Source organism: Heptranchias perlo, chromosome 16 (assembly GCF_035084215.1).
Source record: "Heptranchias perlo isolate sHepPer1 chromosome 16, sHepPer1.hap1, whole genome shotgun sequence".
NCBI lineage: Eukaryota > Metazoa > Chordata > Chondrichthyes > Hexanchiformes > Hexanchidae > Heptranchias > Heptranchias perlo.
In genome coordinates, this window is record NC_090340.1 from 20356531 (window position 1) to 20369413 (window position 12883).

General features: G+C 44.0%; 1 protein-coding gene across 1 annotated transcript in view; it reads right to left on the reverse strand.

Moving 5' to 3' along the window:
- Positions 1 to 327: 327 nt before the first annotated feature.
- ldhd (lactate dehydrogenase D) overlaps positions 328 to 12883 on the reverse strand; it is a 61389-nt gene continuing 48833 nt past the window's right edge. The window contains exon 11 of the mRNA XM_067997757.1: positions 328 to 1042. Coding sequence (XP_067853858.1) covers positions 877 to 1042 — 166 coding nt within the window. The 3' untranslated portion in view covers positions 328 to 876. The remainder of the gene's footprint in view (positions 1043 to 12883) is intronic.

The window sequence follows — 12883 nt, forward strand, 5'->3', positions numbered from 1 at the left end:
GTCTGAAGATCAAACTCCAGGTACAAAACTCCCACCCAGCCCACTCCTCAATTCTCCTTCTGATGTGGTAGAGCTAGTTCCTGCTTTTGAGTGTGTTACATTTGTTTGTGTATTGATGCTTAAAATATTATGATTGCATTTCAGACCAAGGTCTTAAGTGTGACATGGTGGGGGGAGGGTGGAATTCCACTCGGCCAAGATGACTGACCACATGTAGCAAGATGTTCTCAAAAGGGACAGCTGTCCCTCGGTAATGTCTTCCCCCGTGATGGAGTATGACATTTCCTATTTGCATTTGGAAGCTGAAATAAGGAAGACTCTGCACTGTTTGTAATCTAACATTTTTATTATTCACAAATATTTATAACAAAATAATCAGTTCATGACGTATATCAAACGTCTTCCTTGCTGAAGGAGGTTTCAAACTAAAAAAATTAAACAATGGCATCTGGGGGTAAAAATGTGCTGATGAATCATTTCTTGAACAGAAATCTTTTTGTAACAAGTCCAATAGAGCCTGTTCAGGCCTGTATTCTTTATGAAGCAGTCTTTGCTACATTTTGATTCAGGTGTATTCTATAATCTTACATTCAACAAGCTAACAATTCGTAAGAAATCAGATAATTTTTCAATAGATCCATTGATAAACAACTCAAGTTAAAACCGAAGTAACTTTTAAATGTCAAGCATACGTATTTTGTTTAGAAACTATTGTCCAGTACTCATTCTTCATGTGTAATGTAGCCCTGTAAAAGCTTCCCATGCATTTCCTTCATGACGAGGTTTTAAGGTCAATCCCAATGACACTCTAACTTGTTAATTGTAGGGAAGTGGAGATCTTCGGACAGAGAAAGGGCACCTCCTCTCTGAAGTGCTCTATACCACTTTGCCAGGATTCATAATGTTCTTTGGATCCAGTGCAGCCTTAATTTCCCTCATCACTTGCATACCGACAGCACCAATTTCTTCAGTCAGTAGCTGCCGTTTGCCCAAGCCTACGCCATGCTCCCCAGTACAGGTGCCGTGCATGGCCAGAGCTCTTCTGTGGGAGAAAGAAAGAAAAGGAAGACTGCATTTAGTGGTCTAACCCGTTACTTTAAAGTATCTTGTAATACAGTGCTGCCTGTCGTTCAAGTGGATGAAGCACTTAACTCTCACCAAGTACTTTAAGATAATTGACAAAAAAGCCAGGGGGAAGATGAGAAGAATTTTTTTTACTCAGTGAGTTGTTATGATCTGGAACGCACTGCCTGAAAGGGTGGGGGAAGCAGATTCAATAATAACTTTCAAAGGGGAATTGGATAAATACTTGAAGGGCAAACATTTGCAGGGCTATGGGGAAAGAGCAGGGGAGTGGGACTAATTGGATAGCTATTTCAAAGAGCCAGCACAGGCATGATGGGCTGAATGGCCTCCTCCTGTGCTGTATGATTCTATGATACTACCTGAATCTTTAGTCGGGCAACTTTGCCGGTTCTCAACAGGCCCTTCGACTGAGCAACGGGGACAAATCAACAATGGCCCACTCGAATCAAGATCTCTTACCAAACAGTGGGTTGACAGTGATTATGGATTCAGGCACAGACATTCCCTGCCCTTCCAACTGGCACAGTGGTGAGTAGCCTGCAAGAGTATTTTGTTTAAGAATCTCTGAAAATACCCCATAATCCAATTTTTTAGGGTACTTTAATGCTGCTTTATTCTGAAAAATGTTCTCCAGTGTTTTTGCTCTAATGCATTTTCTCTTTCAGTCAGGTATATTGAGCCTTGACAACAAATCACAATGAGGCTATCAAAAGTATCCTTTATATCCAGTAATAAGAGAATCCTTCACCTTCAAAATACACAACCCTTCGACTCCAGATAACCTCATGCCATTCTCTAATGTGCATGTTATAAATTTAGAACAGTGACATTTACAGAACGATGGAACATTACTTCACAGCAGGGGGAGGGACACCAGGATGAAACATTAGAGAGGAGATACAAGGTGCACAGAAGACTGAGAGAGAGAAACAGCGTTAGAAAAAAGAGTAGGAGGGATCAGACAAGGGGGAAATGCGAGGCAGACTAAGATGGGTTTAGAGTGCATGTGCGTAAATGCATGGAGTATGGTAAATAAGGTTGGTGAGCTGCAGCCGTAAGTCGCCACATGGGATTATGATATAGTGGCAATAACGGAGACCTGGTTCAAACAAGGGGACGAACGGGCACTTAATATTCCTGGCTACAATGTATTCAGGAAAGACAGGGAAGGGAACAAAGGAGGGGATTGGCAGTATTGATCTAAGATACTGTTACAGCACTAGAAAGGGATGATGCACTTGAGGGTTCAAAGACAGAATCTATTTGGTTAGAATTAAGGAACATTAGAGGATCTATTGCACTATAAGGTGTATACTATAGTCCACCAGATAGCAGGAAGGAGATAGTGGAGCAAATTTGCCGGCAAATTGCAGAAAGATGCAAAAACTTTAGAGTAGTGAGGTAAGAAGATGGTTTAAAACAAGCTTAGAAAACACTGGTTCACATAGTGCCAAGCACCTTAGCAAGAGGGCGGGTGTACATAGGAGGGCAAAGGTCCACATCTCTCTGAGGAAAATAACTTACAGAAGTCCAAGAGGTCATTGAAAGAGTGTTGAGGCATTTATTTAGTGAAAATCAGTAAGATTCAAGAGACAGGTTGTCTTAACATAAAAGTAACATAAACATACTAAGACCTGATAACAGGGAAAGGTTACGTATAACTAAAACATTAAACAATCCTTGGTGGTTTCTGAGAGTCAGTTAAGTGGGATGGTTTACGACCATGAGATAAGACCAGCAGTGCTTCCATACAATGCAGCTGAATAGTCTAAAGATAAGGCATGTGTCCTCCCGAAAGTTAGAGCTCTCAAAAGGGGACAGTTGGAGGTCCATTGACACAGCCGGTCCACAAGGTCAGGTCTGATATACCTGGATTTGCAGACAGTTCAGGTTGTATTAATTGCTTGTCATTAATGTAATCTGTAGACAGTTGTATTATAATCATAATACTGTTGAAGGTAATGTTGAAAACAGCTGTAGTGCAACTCTGTTGTAAGCCAATCTATTAAACTTGCTATTTTATAACCACTCGGGCTAGAATCAAGCAGAAGTTATTGTTGATGGATTAACAACCCATAGTTGCGACAGTAATGGGAGAAATCTGCTAACAAGTGATAATGGAGGACTTCAATTGTCCTAATATAGACTGGGAAAATAACAAGTAAAGGGCAGAGGGGGAGGAATTCCTGAAATGTGTACAAGAGAACTTTCTTGATCAGTATGTTTCCAGCCCAACGAGGAAGGAAGCTGTGTTGGATCTAGTTCTGGGAAATGAAGTGGGACATGTTTCAGTGGGCGAGCATTTGGGAAACAGTGATCACAATATCAATGGTTCAGAAATATCAATGGTTCAGAGTAATTATGCAAAAGGACAAGGAAAAATCAAATGTGAAAATACTCAACTGGAGGAGGGCAAATTTCAGTGAGTTGAAAAGGGATCTGGCCCAGGTGAATTGGAATCAAAGATTGGCAGGCAAAACAGTAAATGAGCAATGGGAGGCCTTCAAAGAGCTACAGTTTGGCTACAGACTAGACACATTCCCACGAGGGGGAAAGGAAGGGCATCCAAAGCTAGAGCTCCCTGGATGACTAAAGACAGAGATTAAAATGAAACAGAAAAAGGAGCTTACAAAAAATGTCAGGTTCATAATTCAGTAGAGAACCAAGCTGAATACAAAAAGTACAGGGGAGAATGGAAAAAGGAAATAAGAAGGGCATTGGGAGTGAATGAGAATAGATTAGCAGGTAACATAAAAGGGAACCCAAAAGTCTTTTATAAACATATAAATAATAAATGGGTAGTCAAAGGAAGGGTGCAGCTGATTAGGGATCAAAACGGAGATCTTCTTGTGGAGGCAGATGGTATGGCTGTGATACTAAATTAATCGCATCCGTCCTCGCTAAAGAGGATGCTGCCAGTGTCACAGTAAAGGAGAAGGTAGTGGAGAAATTGGATAAGATAAAAAGGAGGTATTAAAAAGGTTGGCAGCGCACAAAGTAGAAAAGTCACCTGGTCCAGATAGGGGGAAAGGGCATCCAAAGCTAGAGCTTTGCTGAGGGAAGTAAGGGTGGAAATTGCGGAGGCTCTGGCCACAATCTTCCTATCCTCCTTAGATATTGGGGTGGTGCCAGAGGACTGGAGGATTGTTAATGTTATGCCGCTGTTCAAAAAAAGGGAAGGATAAACCCGGCAGCTACAGGCCAGTCAGTCTAATGTCGGTGGTGGGGAGACTTTTCGAGACATTAATCTGGGACAAAATTAATTGACACTTGGAAAAATATGGGTTAATAAATGAAAGTCAGCACGGATTTGTTAAAGGCAAATCATGTTTTACTAACTTGATTGTGTTCATTGATGAAGTACCGGAGAGAGTTGATGAGGGTAGTGTGGTTGATGTTGTTGTGTATATGGACTTTCAAAAGGTTTTGATAAAGTAGAACATAATAACCTTGTTAGCAAAATTGAAGTCCATGGGATTAAAGGAACAGTAGCTGAGTGGATACAAAATTGGCTAAGGGACAGAGAGCAGAGAATAGTGGTGAATGGTTGTTTTTCAGATTGGAGGGAAGTATACAGTGGTGTCCCCCAGGGGTCAGTATTAGGACCACTGCTCTTTTTGATATATATTAATGACCTGGACTTGAGTATACAGGGCATAATTTCAAAGTTTGCAGATAACACAAAACTCAGAAATGTAGTAAACAGTGAAGAGGATAGTAACAGACTTCAGGAGGTCACAGACAGACAGGTGAAATGGACAGACACATGGCCGATGAAATTTAACATGAAGTGTGAAGTGATTCAGTTTGGTAGGAAGAATGAGGGGAAGCAATATAAACTAAATGGTACAATTTTAAAGGGGGTGCAGGAACAGAGAGACCTGTGGGTGTCCGTACACAAGTCTTTGAAGGTGGCAGGACATGTTGAGAAGGCTGTTAAAAAGACTTCATAAACAGAGGGACAGAGTACAAAAACAAAGAAGTTATGCTAAACCTTTATAAAACACTGGTTAGGCCTCAGCTGGAATATTGTGTCCAATTCTGGGCACTACACTTTAGGAAGGATGTCAAGGCCTTAGAGACGGTGCGGAGGAGATTTAGTAGAATGGTGCCAGGGATGAAAGACTTCAGTTATGTGGAGAGACTAGAGAATCTGGGGTTGTTCTCATTAGAGCAGAGAAGGTTAAGGGGAGATTTGACAGAAGTGTTCAAAATCATGAAGGGTTTTGTTAGAGTAAATAAGGAGAAATTGTTTCCAGTGGCAGAAGGGTCAGTAACCAGAGGACACAGATTTAAGGTGATTGGCAAAAGAATCAAAGGTAACATGAGGAAAACATTTTTTACACAGCGAGTTGTTATGATCTGGAATGCGCTGCCTGAAAGGGTGGTGGAAACAGATTCAATAGTAATTTTCAAAAGGGAATTGGATAAATACTTGAAGAGGTAACATTTGCAGGGCTATGGGGAAAGGGCAGAGGAATGGGACTAATTGGATAGCTCTTTCAAAGTGCCAGCACAAACACGAAAGGCCGAATGACCTCCTTCTGTGCTGTATCATTCTATGATACTATTCTTACAATAAATTTTAAGAGGTGCAGCAGTACACCAGGGCTTCATCTTCATGGACCTCCACTTGACATGCTGGGGGTCTCAGCTTCAGCAGTGTGTGTGTGTATATGTGTGTGTATATGTGTGTGTGTATGTGTGTGTGAGTGTGTGAGTGTGTGTGTGTAGGCCAAATGCTTTACCACGAGTAAAAGTCACCCCATGTTACTCTTGCAAGTCTCTTAGATGTGAATATATAAAAGTAAGGACGAGCAAAGATGGTTAGGCCCATCAATGCTCATCCTATCCAGCAGATACTGCAGCCTCATGCACTGCCCTCACCAACTTCTGACAATGTTAACACCGGGGAAGGCAGCCAAAAAAACGGATTAATTTCTGGAAAAACTGCAACACTGCTCTACAACTCCATAAGGCAATAAAGGAAGCTCCGAGAGACCATGGTTGCCCATACCGGATGAACTTAACTGACTCACAGACCTTCCCCCATACGTCCCAATGTCATCCTCCCTCAGGAACTTGCCCAATCCCTTTTTAAAGGACTGTAATGTACCCATACTTACTACATCTGATTTCGGAGGAGTTTGACCGCCTGCCTCCTTGGCTAGGGGAGGTGCACATTGACAGTTTTAAAAAAAAATACTTGACCTAAATATAAAATCTGCCTCTCCAGTTTTTTACATAAGTGCCGCTCCGGTGCTCAAAGGCTAAATGCTGATTCAAAAATTGTTCTGCTTTTCGCAAATATTTCCTGTATGAATTTCATCCACAGTGCACAGTCGCCGGCAGCTGAGTAGGTGGCTGGCAAAGCAGTCTCAGTTCTTGACAATATAACTCTTCTCATGGCTGGTAGGTGATGCATGTGAGGAATCCTCCTCTCTGACAACTCCTAATGAGATTGAGAACTCATCTCTGTGGCGCACTGAGCTACTGCTGTGTGTATGGTGCTTTAAATCACCAATTTTGTACTCACTGGTACTGATCTGTTCTCCTCATTCACTGCAAACAAAGGTAATGCAGCTCTGATTGGTTTCTTCACAATGGTGAGTACAGATGAGAGATGCTATTTGGCCGACCCAATCATCCTTCCATAGAAACTCCCACTCCCACGATCTATCACAGCAAATAACTCTCTCTCTTGAATGATTCCAGATTGTTGCTTCTGGTACCCAAGCAGAAGACCATTCCAGGTATTGGTCGCTCAATTGAAGATGCAGCCTGACCAGGGCATTATACAGCTTCAGTGCGCCGGTCTCAAATCTATACTTTACTTGTTACATAAGGTTAAATCTCACGGGATCCAAGGTGAGGTAGCCAATTGGATCCAAAATTGGCTTGACGACAGAAGACAGAGGGTGGTTGTAGAGGGTTGTTTTTCAAACTGGATGCCTGTGTCCAGCGGTGTGCCTCAGGGATCGGTGCTGGGTCCGCTGTTATTTGTTATTTATATTAATGATTTGGATGAGAATTTAGGAGGCATGGTTAGTAAGTTTGCAGATGACACCAAGATTGGTGGCATTGTGGACAGTGAAGAAGGTTATCTAGGATTGCAACGGGATCTTGATCAATTGGGCCAGTGGGCCGATGAATGGCAGATGGAGTTTAATTTAGATAAATGTGAGGTGATGCATTTTGGTAGATCGAATCGGGCCAGGACCTACTCCGTTAATGGTAGGGCGTTGGGGAGAGTTATAGAACAAAGAGATCTAGGAGTACAGGTTCATAGCTCCTTGAAAGTGGAGTCACAGGTGGATAGGGTGGTGAAGAAGGCATTCGGCATGCTTGGTTTCATTGGTCAGAACATTGAATGCAGGAGTTGGGATGTCTTGTTGAAGTTGTACAGGGCATTGGTGAGGCCACACTTGGAGTACTGTGTACAGTTCTGGTCACCCTATTATAGAAAGGATATTATTAAACTAGAAAGAGTGCAGAAAAGATTTACTAGGATGCTACCGGGACTTGATGGTTTGACTTACAGGGAGAGGTTAGACAGACTGGGACTTTTTTCCCTGGAGAGTAGGAGGTTAAGGGGTGATCTTATAGAAGTCTATAAAATAATGAGGGGCATAGATAAGGTCGATAGTCAAAATCTTTTCCCAAAGGTAGGGGAGTCTATAACGAGGGGGCATAGATTTAAGGTGAGAGGGGAGAGATACAAAAGGGTCCAGAGGGGCAATTTTTTCACTCAAAGGGTGGTGAGTGTCTGGAACGAGCTGCCAGAGGCAGTAGTAGAGGCGGGTACAATTTTGTCTTTTAAAAAGCATTTGGACAGTTACATGGGTAAGATGGGTATAGAGGGATATGGGCCAAGTGCAGGCAATTGGGACTAGCTTAGTGGTATAAACTGGGCGACATGGACATGTTGGGCCGAAGGGCCTGTTTCCATGTTGTAACTTCTATGATTCTATGATTCTATGATAATATAGCTCAGCATTCTGTTTGCTTTATTGTCCAATGCTCTGCAATGCCTGGACATGTTAATTGTTATCACTCTCAGATCTCCTTTAACGTCTGCCCACCAAGTTGTTTCAACACCATTTGTTGACTATGTTTGACCCCCATTTTTTTTCCTCCAATGTGTAACACCTTGGATTTGCACACCTGTCAATTGTCATTGTTTTGGGGGCCTGGTCAGTGTGTCATTGTTTGCGGACAAAAACCAGGGCAGTATCCCCAGCAGCACTCTTCCCCACATCTGATGTCTAATGCACCAGAACAGTGGCTCTATCCTCTTAAAGCTACTCCCAGGGTAGCTACTAAACAGGGATTACAGCTTTTTGCAAGAACAGGAGATCCCCCTACAGTATGCAGAGGCTGCAATCACTGCCATTAATGCTGGGAACGGTAGAGAGGACAGAAGGATCTGCTCCTCTGAATTACAAGGTCTAGCTTATGTAGTAAGAAAGTCAAACAGCTACTGCAGAGCATCAGGATCAGCAATACTGAGGCCAACATAGGCCCGCAGTACTTGCTAATCACGAGGCCTCAATCCACTTCCCATTTGGTTTGCCAGCATGTGGGTACTCCCCACCTACCAACCATCAGTTCCCAGCTTTCAGGGGTTGTAAGCGCCTTTTCAATTAATTCCATAAAGTGGGCAGCACAGTATCATAGGAATTCCTGCTCAATAGGAGGTTGGCAAACCTGGCCAACTCTGCAGACAAGTTTGTGCACTTGATATTTTAAGCACTTTGGATAAAAACTGGAACTTCATGTAGCACAGCACGACAATCTATGTCATTGGCACTTTGTAAATCTTTTAATCCCCCCTCCAAACAATTGAAGCACAGATCATCTTGTGAAATTAAATCTTAGATAACTTAGGATTGTTTTTACAAACCTCCACTGTCCATCATGTATCCATTGCTGAGCTGGAGTAATCCACCTCGACATTGAGATCACAGCTCAACAGATAATAAAACATTGTGAAAAATGCAATTTTTTTCTCTTCAGGGAAATCCACCATTGCAACAACAGAGACACAGCATCTGATTGTGTATATACTCAACAATTACTTTCTTGAAGTGTTCACTAGAGAATCTGATTGGATTTTCTCCTTTAGTGCAGTAACAGGACCTTCATTAACAGAGATAATCCAAGCAGATTTGCTGACTTTGACATCAACAAAATAGAGGTTTCTAGGAAGTCATAAGGGGATGAAAACAAATAAATTCTTTGGAAATGTATGGTATTTATCTCAGGGTATTAAGACTATGGATGAAATCTGTAAAGTGCTTGATAGCCTGAGGAAAGGCAACCAGAGCGTGAGAAGTTGGATAAAATCTCTAAACAGTGGCAGATGAAATTTAGTAGGTAAATTAATGGTATTGCAAAGTTGGAAGGAACAATGCGCATTATATGTACATTATATAGATGGGGTCTAACAAGTTAAAAGGAAAGTTGAAAGAGATCTGAGGTGTTAGTAGACTTGGCGCTTAACGTGAAATCACTGCAGCGTCAATTGATAAAGTGAACAGAGTGCTGACTTAAATTGCTAAATCAAAAGAGTATAAATGGTGCAAAAACTGTACAGTAATCTAATCGGAGCACACCTTGAGTTCTATGTGCCATTTTGGACAGTGCAGAGAAGAACCAAGAGGCTGATCCTGAGTGTCACAACCCTCCGAGAACTCTGCGTTCCTCCAACTCTGGCCCCTAGTGCATCCTCCATTTCCTTTGCCCCACCTTTGGTGGTTGTGCCTTAAGCAGTCTAGGCCCTAAGCTCAGGAATTCACTCCCTAAACCTCTCCGCCTCTCTACCTACCTATTTGACCAAACTTTTGGTCACCTATCCTAATGTCTCCTTCTTTGGGTCGGTGTCAATTTTTTTGTCTCCAATTTTATGCTCCTGTGAAGCACGTTTAACTACGTTAAAGGTGCTATATAAATCCACATTGTTGATGTCAGAGAATTGAGTTAAATAGTACAGAAAGGATAAATCTTCAGCATCAGTGGATGGTAAGCCATGGCAGCAGAACATGATAGAGGCACAGCTTAAAACAGGTGAAAGGTTAATTTAGGAAGGACTTCTTCATGCAAAAAGTGACCAACTTTTGGAATGGTCTCCCAGATAGGGTAAGGGAGGTAAAAACCTTAGATCAATCAAGGGCCAGTTGGATGACCTGAAGGACTATAAATTCTTTTTATTTTTATTCGTTCATGGGATGTGGGCGTCGCTGGCGAGGCCAGCATTTATTGCCCATCCCTAATTGCCCTTGAGAAGGTGGTGGTGAGCTGCCTTCTTGAACCACTGCAGTCCATGTGGTGAAGGTTCTCCCACAGTGCTGTTAGGAAGGGAGTTCCAGGATTTTGACCCAGTGACGATGAAGGAACGGCGATATATTTCCAAGTCGGAATGGTGTATGACTTAGAGGGGAACATGCAGGTGGTGTTGTTCTCATGTGCCTGCTGCCCTTGTCCTTCTAAATGGTAGAGGTCGTGGGTTTGGGAGGTGCTGTCGAAGAAGCCTTGGCGAGTTGCTGCAGTACATCCTGTGCGCCAGTGATGGAGGGAGTGAATGTTTAGGGTGGTGGATAGGGTGCCAATCAAGTGGGCTGCTTTGTCCTGGATGGTGTCGAGCTTCTTGAGTGTTGTTGGAGCTGTACTCATCCAGGCAAGTGGAGAGTATTCCAACACACTCCTGACTTGTGCCTTGTAGATGGTGGAAAGGCTTTGGGGAGTCAGGAGGTGAGTCACTCGCTGCAGAATACCCAGCCTCTGACCTGCTCTTGTAGCCACAGTATTTATGTGGCTGGTCTAGTTAGGTTTCTGGTCAATGATGACCCCCAGGATTTTGATGGTGGGGGATTCGGTGATGGTAATGCCGTTGAATGTCAAGGGGAGGTGGTTAGATTCTCTCTTGTTGGAGATGGTCATTGCCTGGCACTTGTCTGGCGCGAATGTTACTTGCCACTTATCAGCTCAAGCCTGGATGTTGTCCAGGTCTTGCTGCATGCGGGCATGGACTGCTTCATTATCTGAGAGGTTGCGAATGGAACTGAACACTGTGCAATCATCAGCGAACATCCCCATTTCTGACCTTATGATGGAGGGAAGGTCATTGATGAAGCAGCTGAAGATGGTTGGGCCTAGGACACTGCCTTGAGGAACTCCTGCAGCAATGTCCTGGGGCTGAGATGACACCTTCCATCACTTTGCTGATGATTGAGAGTAGACTGATGGGGCGGCAATTGGCCGGAATGGATTTGTTCTGCTTTTTGTGGACACGGCATACCTGGGCAATTTTCCACATTGTCGGGTAGATGCCAGTGTTGTAGCTGTACTGGAACAGTTTGGCTAGAGGCGCAGCTAGTTCTAGAGCACAAGTCTTCAGCATTACCGCCGGGATGTTGTTGGGGCCCATAGCCTTTGCTGTATCCAGTGCACTCAGCCGTTTCTTGATATCACGTGGAGTGAATCGAATTGGCCGAAGACTGGCTTCCGTGATGGTGGGGATATCGGGAGGAGGCAGAGATGGATCATCCACTCGGCACTTCTGGCTGAAGATGGTTGCAACCGCTTCAGCCTTGTCTTTTGCACTCACGTGCTGGATTGTGCCATCATTGAGGATAGGGATGTTTACAGAGCCTCCTCCTCCCGTTAGTTGTTTAATTGTCCACCACCATTCACGACTGGATGTCGCAGGACTGCAGAGCTTTGATCTGATCCGTTGGTTGTGGAATCGCTTAGCTCTGTCTATAGCATGTTGCTTCTGTTGTTTAGCGTACATGTAGTCCTGAGTTGTAGCTCCACCAGGTTGGCACCTCATTTTTAGGTACGCCTGGGGCTGCTCCTGGCATGCTCTTCTACACTCCTCATTGAACCAGAGTTGATCCCCTGGCTTGTTGGTAATGGTAGAGTGAGGAATATGCCGGGCCATGAGGTTACAGATTGTGCTGGAATACAATTCTGCTGCTGCTGATGGCCCACAGCGCCTCATGGATGCCCAGTTTTGAGCTGCTAGATCTGTTGTGAATCTATCCCATTTAGCATGGTGTAGTGCCACAAAACATGTTGGATGGTGTCCTCAGTGCGAAGACGGAACTTCGTCTCCACGAGGACTGTGCGGTGGTCACTCCTACCAATACTGTCATGGACAGATGAATCTGCGACAGGTGGACTGGTGAGGACGAGATCAAGTATGTAATTCCCTCGTGTTGGTCCGCTCACCACCTGCCACAGGCTCAGTCTGGCAGCTATGTCATAGAACCATAGAAAAGATACAGCACAGAAGGGGGCCATTCAGCCCATCGTGTTCACACCGGCTCGAAGAACAACCAGGTGCCCATTCTAATCCCACCTTCCAGCACCTGGTCTGTAGCCCTGCAGCTTACAGCACTCGGCCAGTCGTGGTGCTACTGAGCTACTCTTGGTGATGGACATTGAAGTCCCCCACCCAGAGTACATTCTGTGCCCTTGATACCCTCAGTGCTTCCTCCAAGTGGTGCTCAACATGGAGGAGGACTGATTCATCAGCTGAGGGAGGGCAGTAGGTGGCAATCAGCAGGAGGTTTCCTTGCTCATGTCTGGCCTGATGCCATGAGAATTCATGGGGTCTGGAGTCAATGTTGAAGAGTCCCAGGGTCACTCCCTCCTGACTGTATATCACTGTACCGCCACCTCTGGTGGGTCTGTCCTGCCGGTGGGACAGGACATACCCAGGGATGGTGATGGAAGAGTCTGGGACGTTGGCTGGAAGGTATGATTCTGTGAGTATGGCTATGTCAGGCTGTTG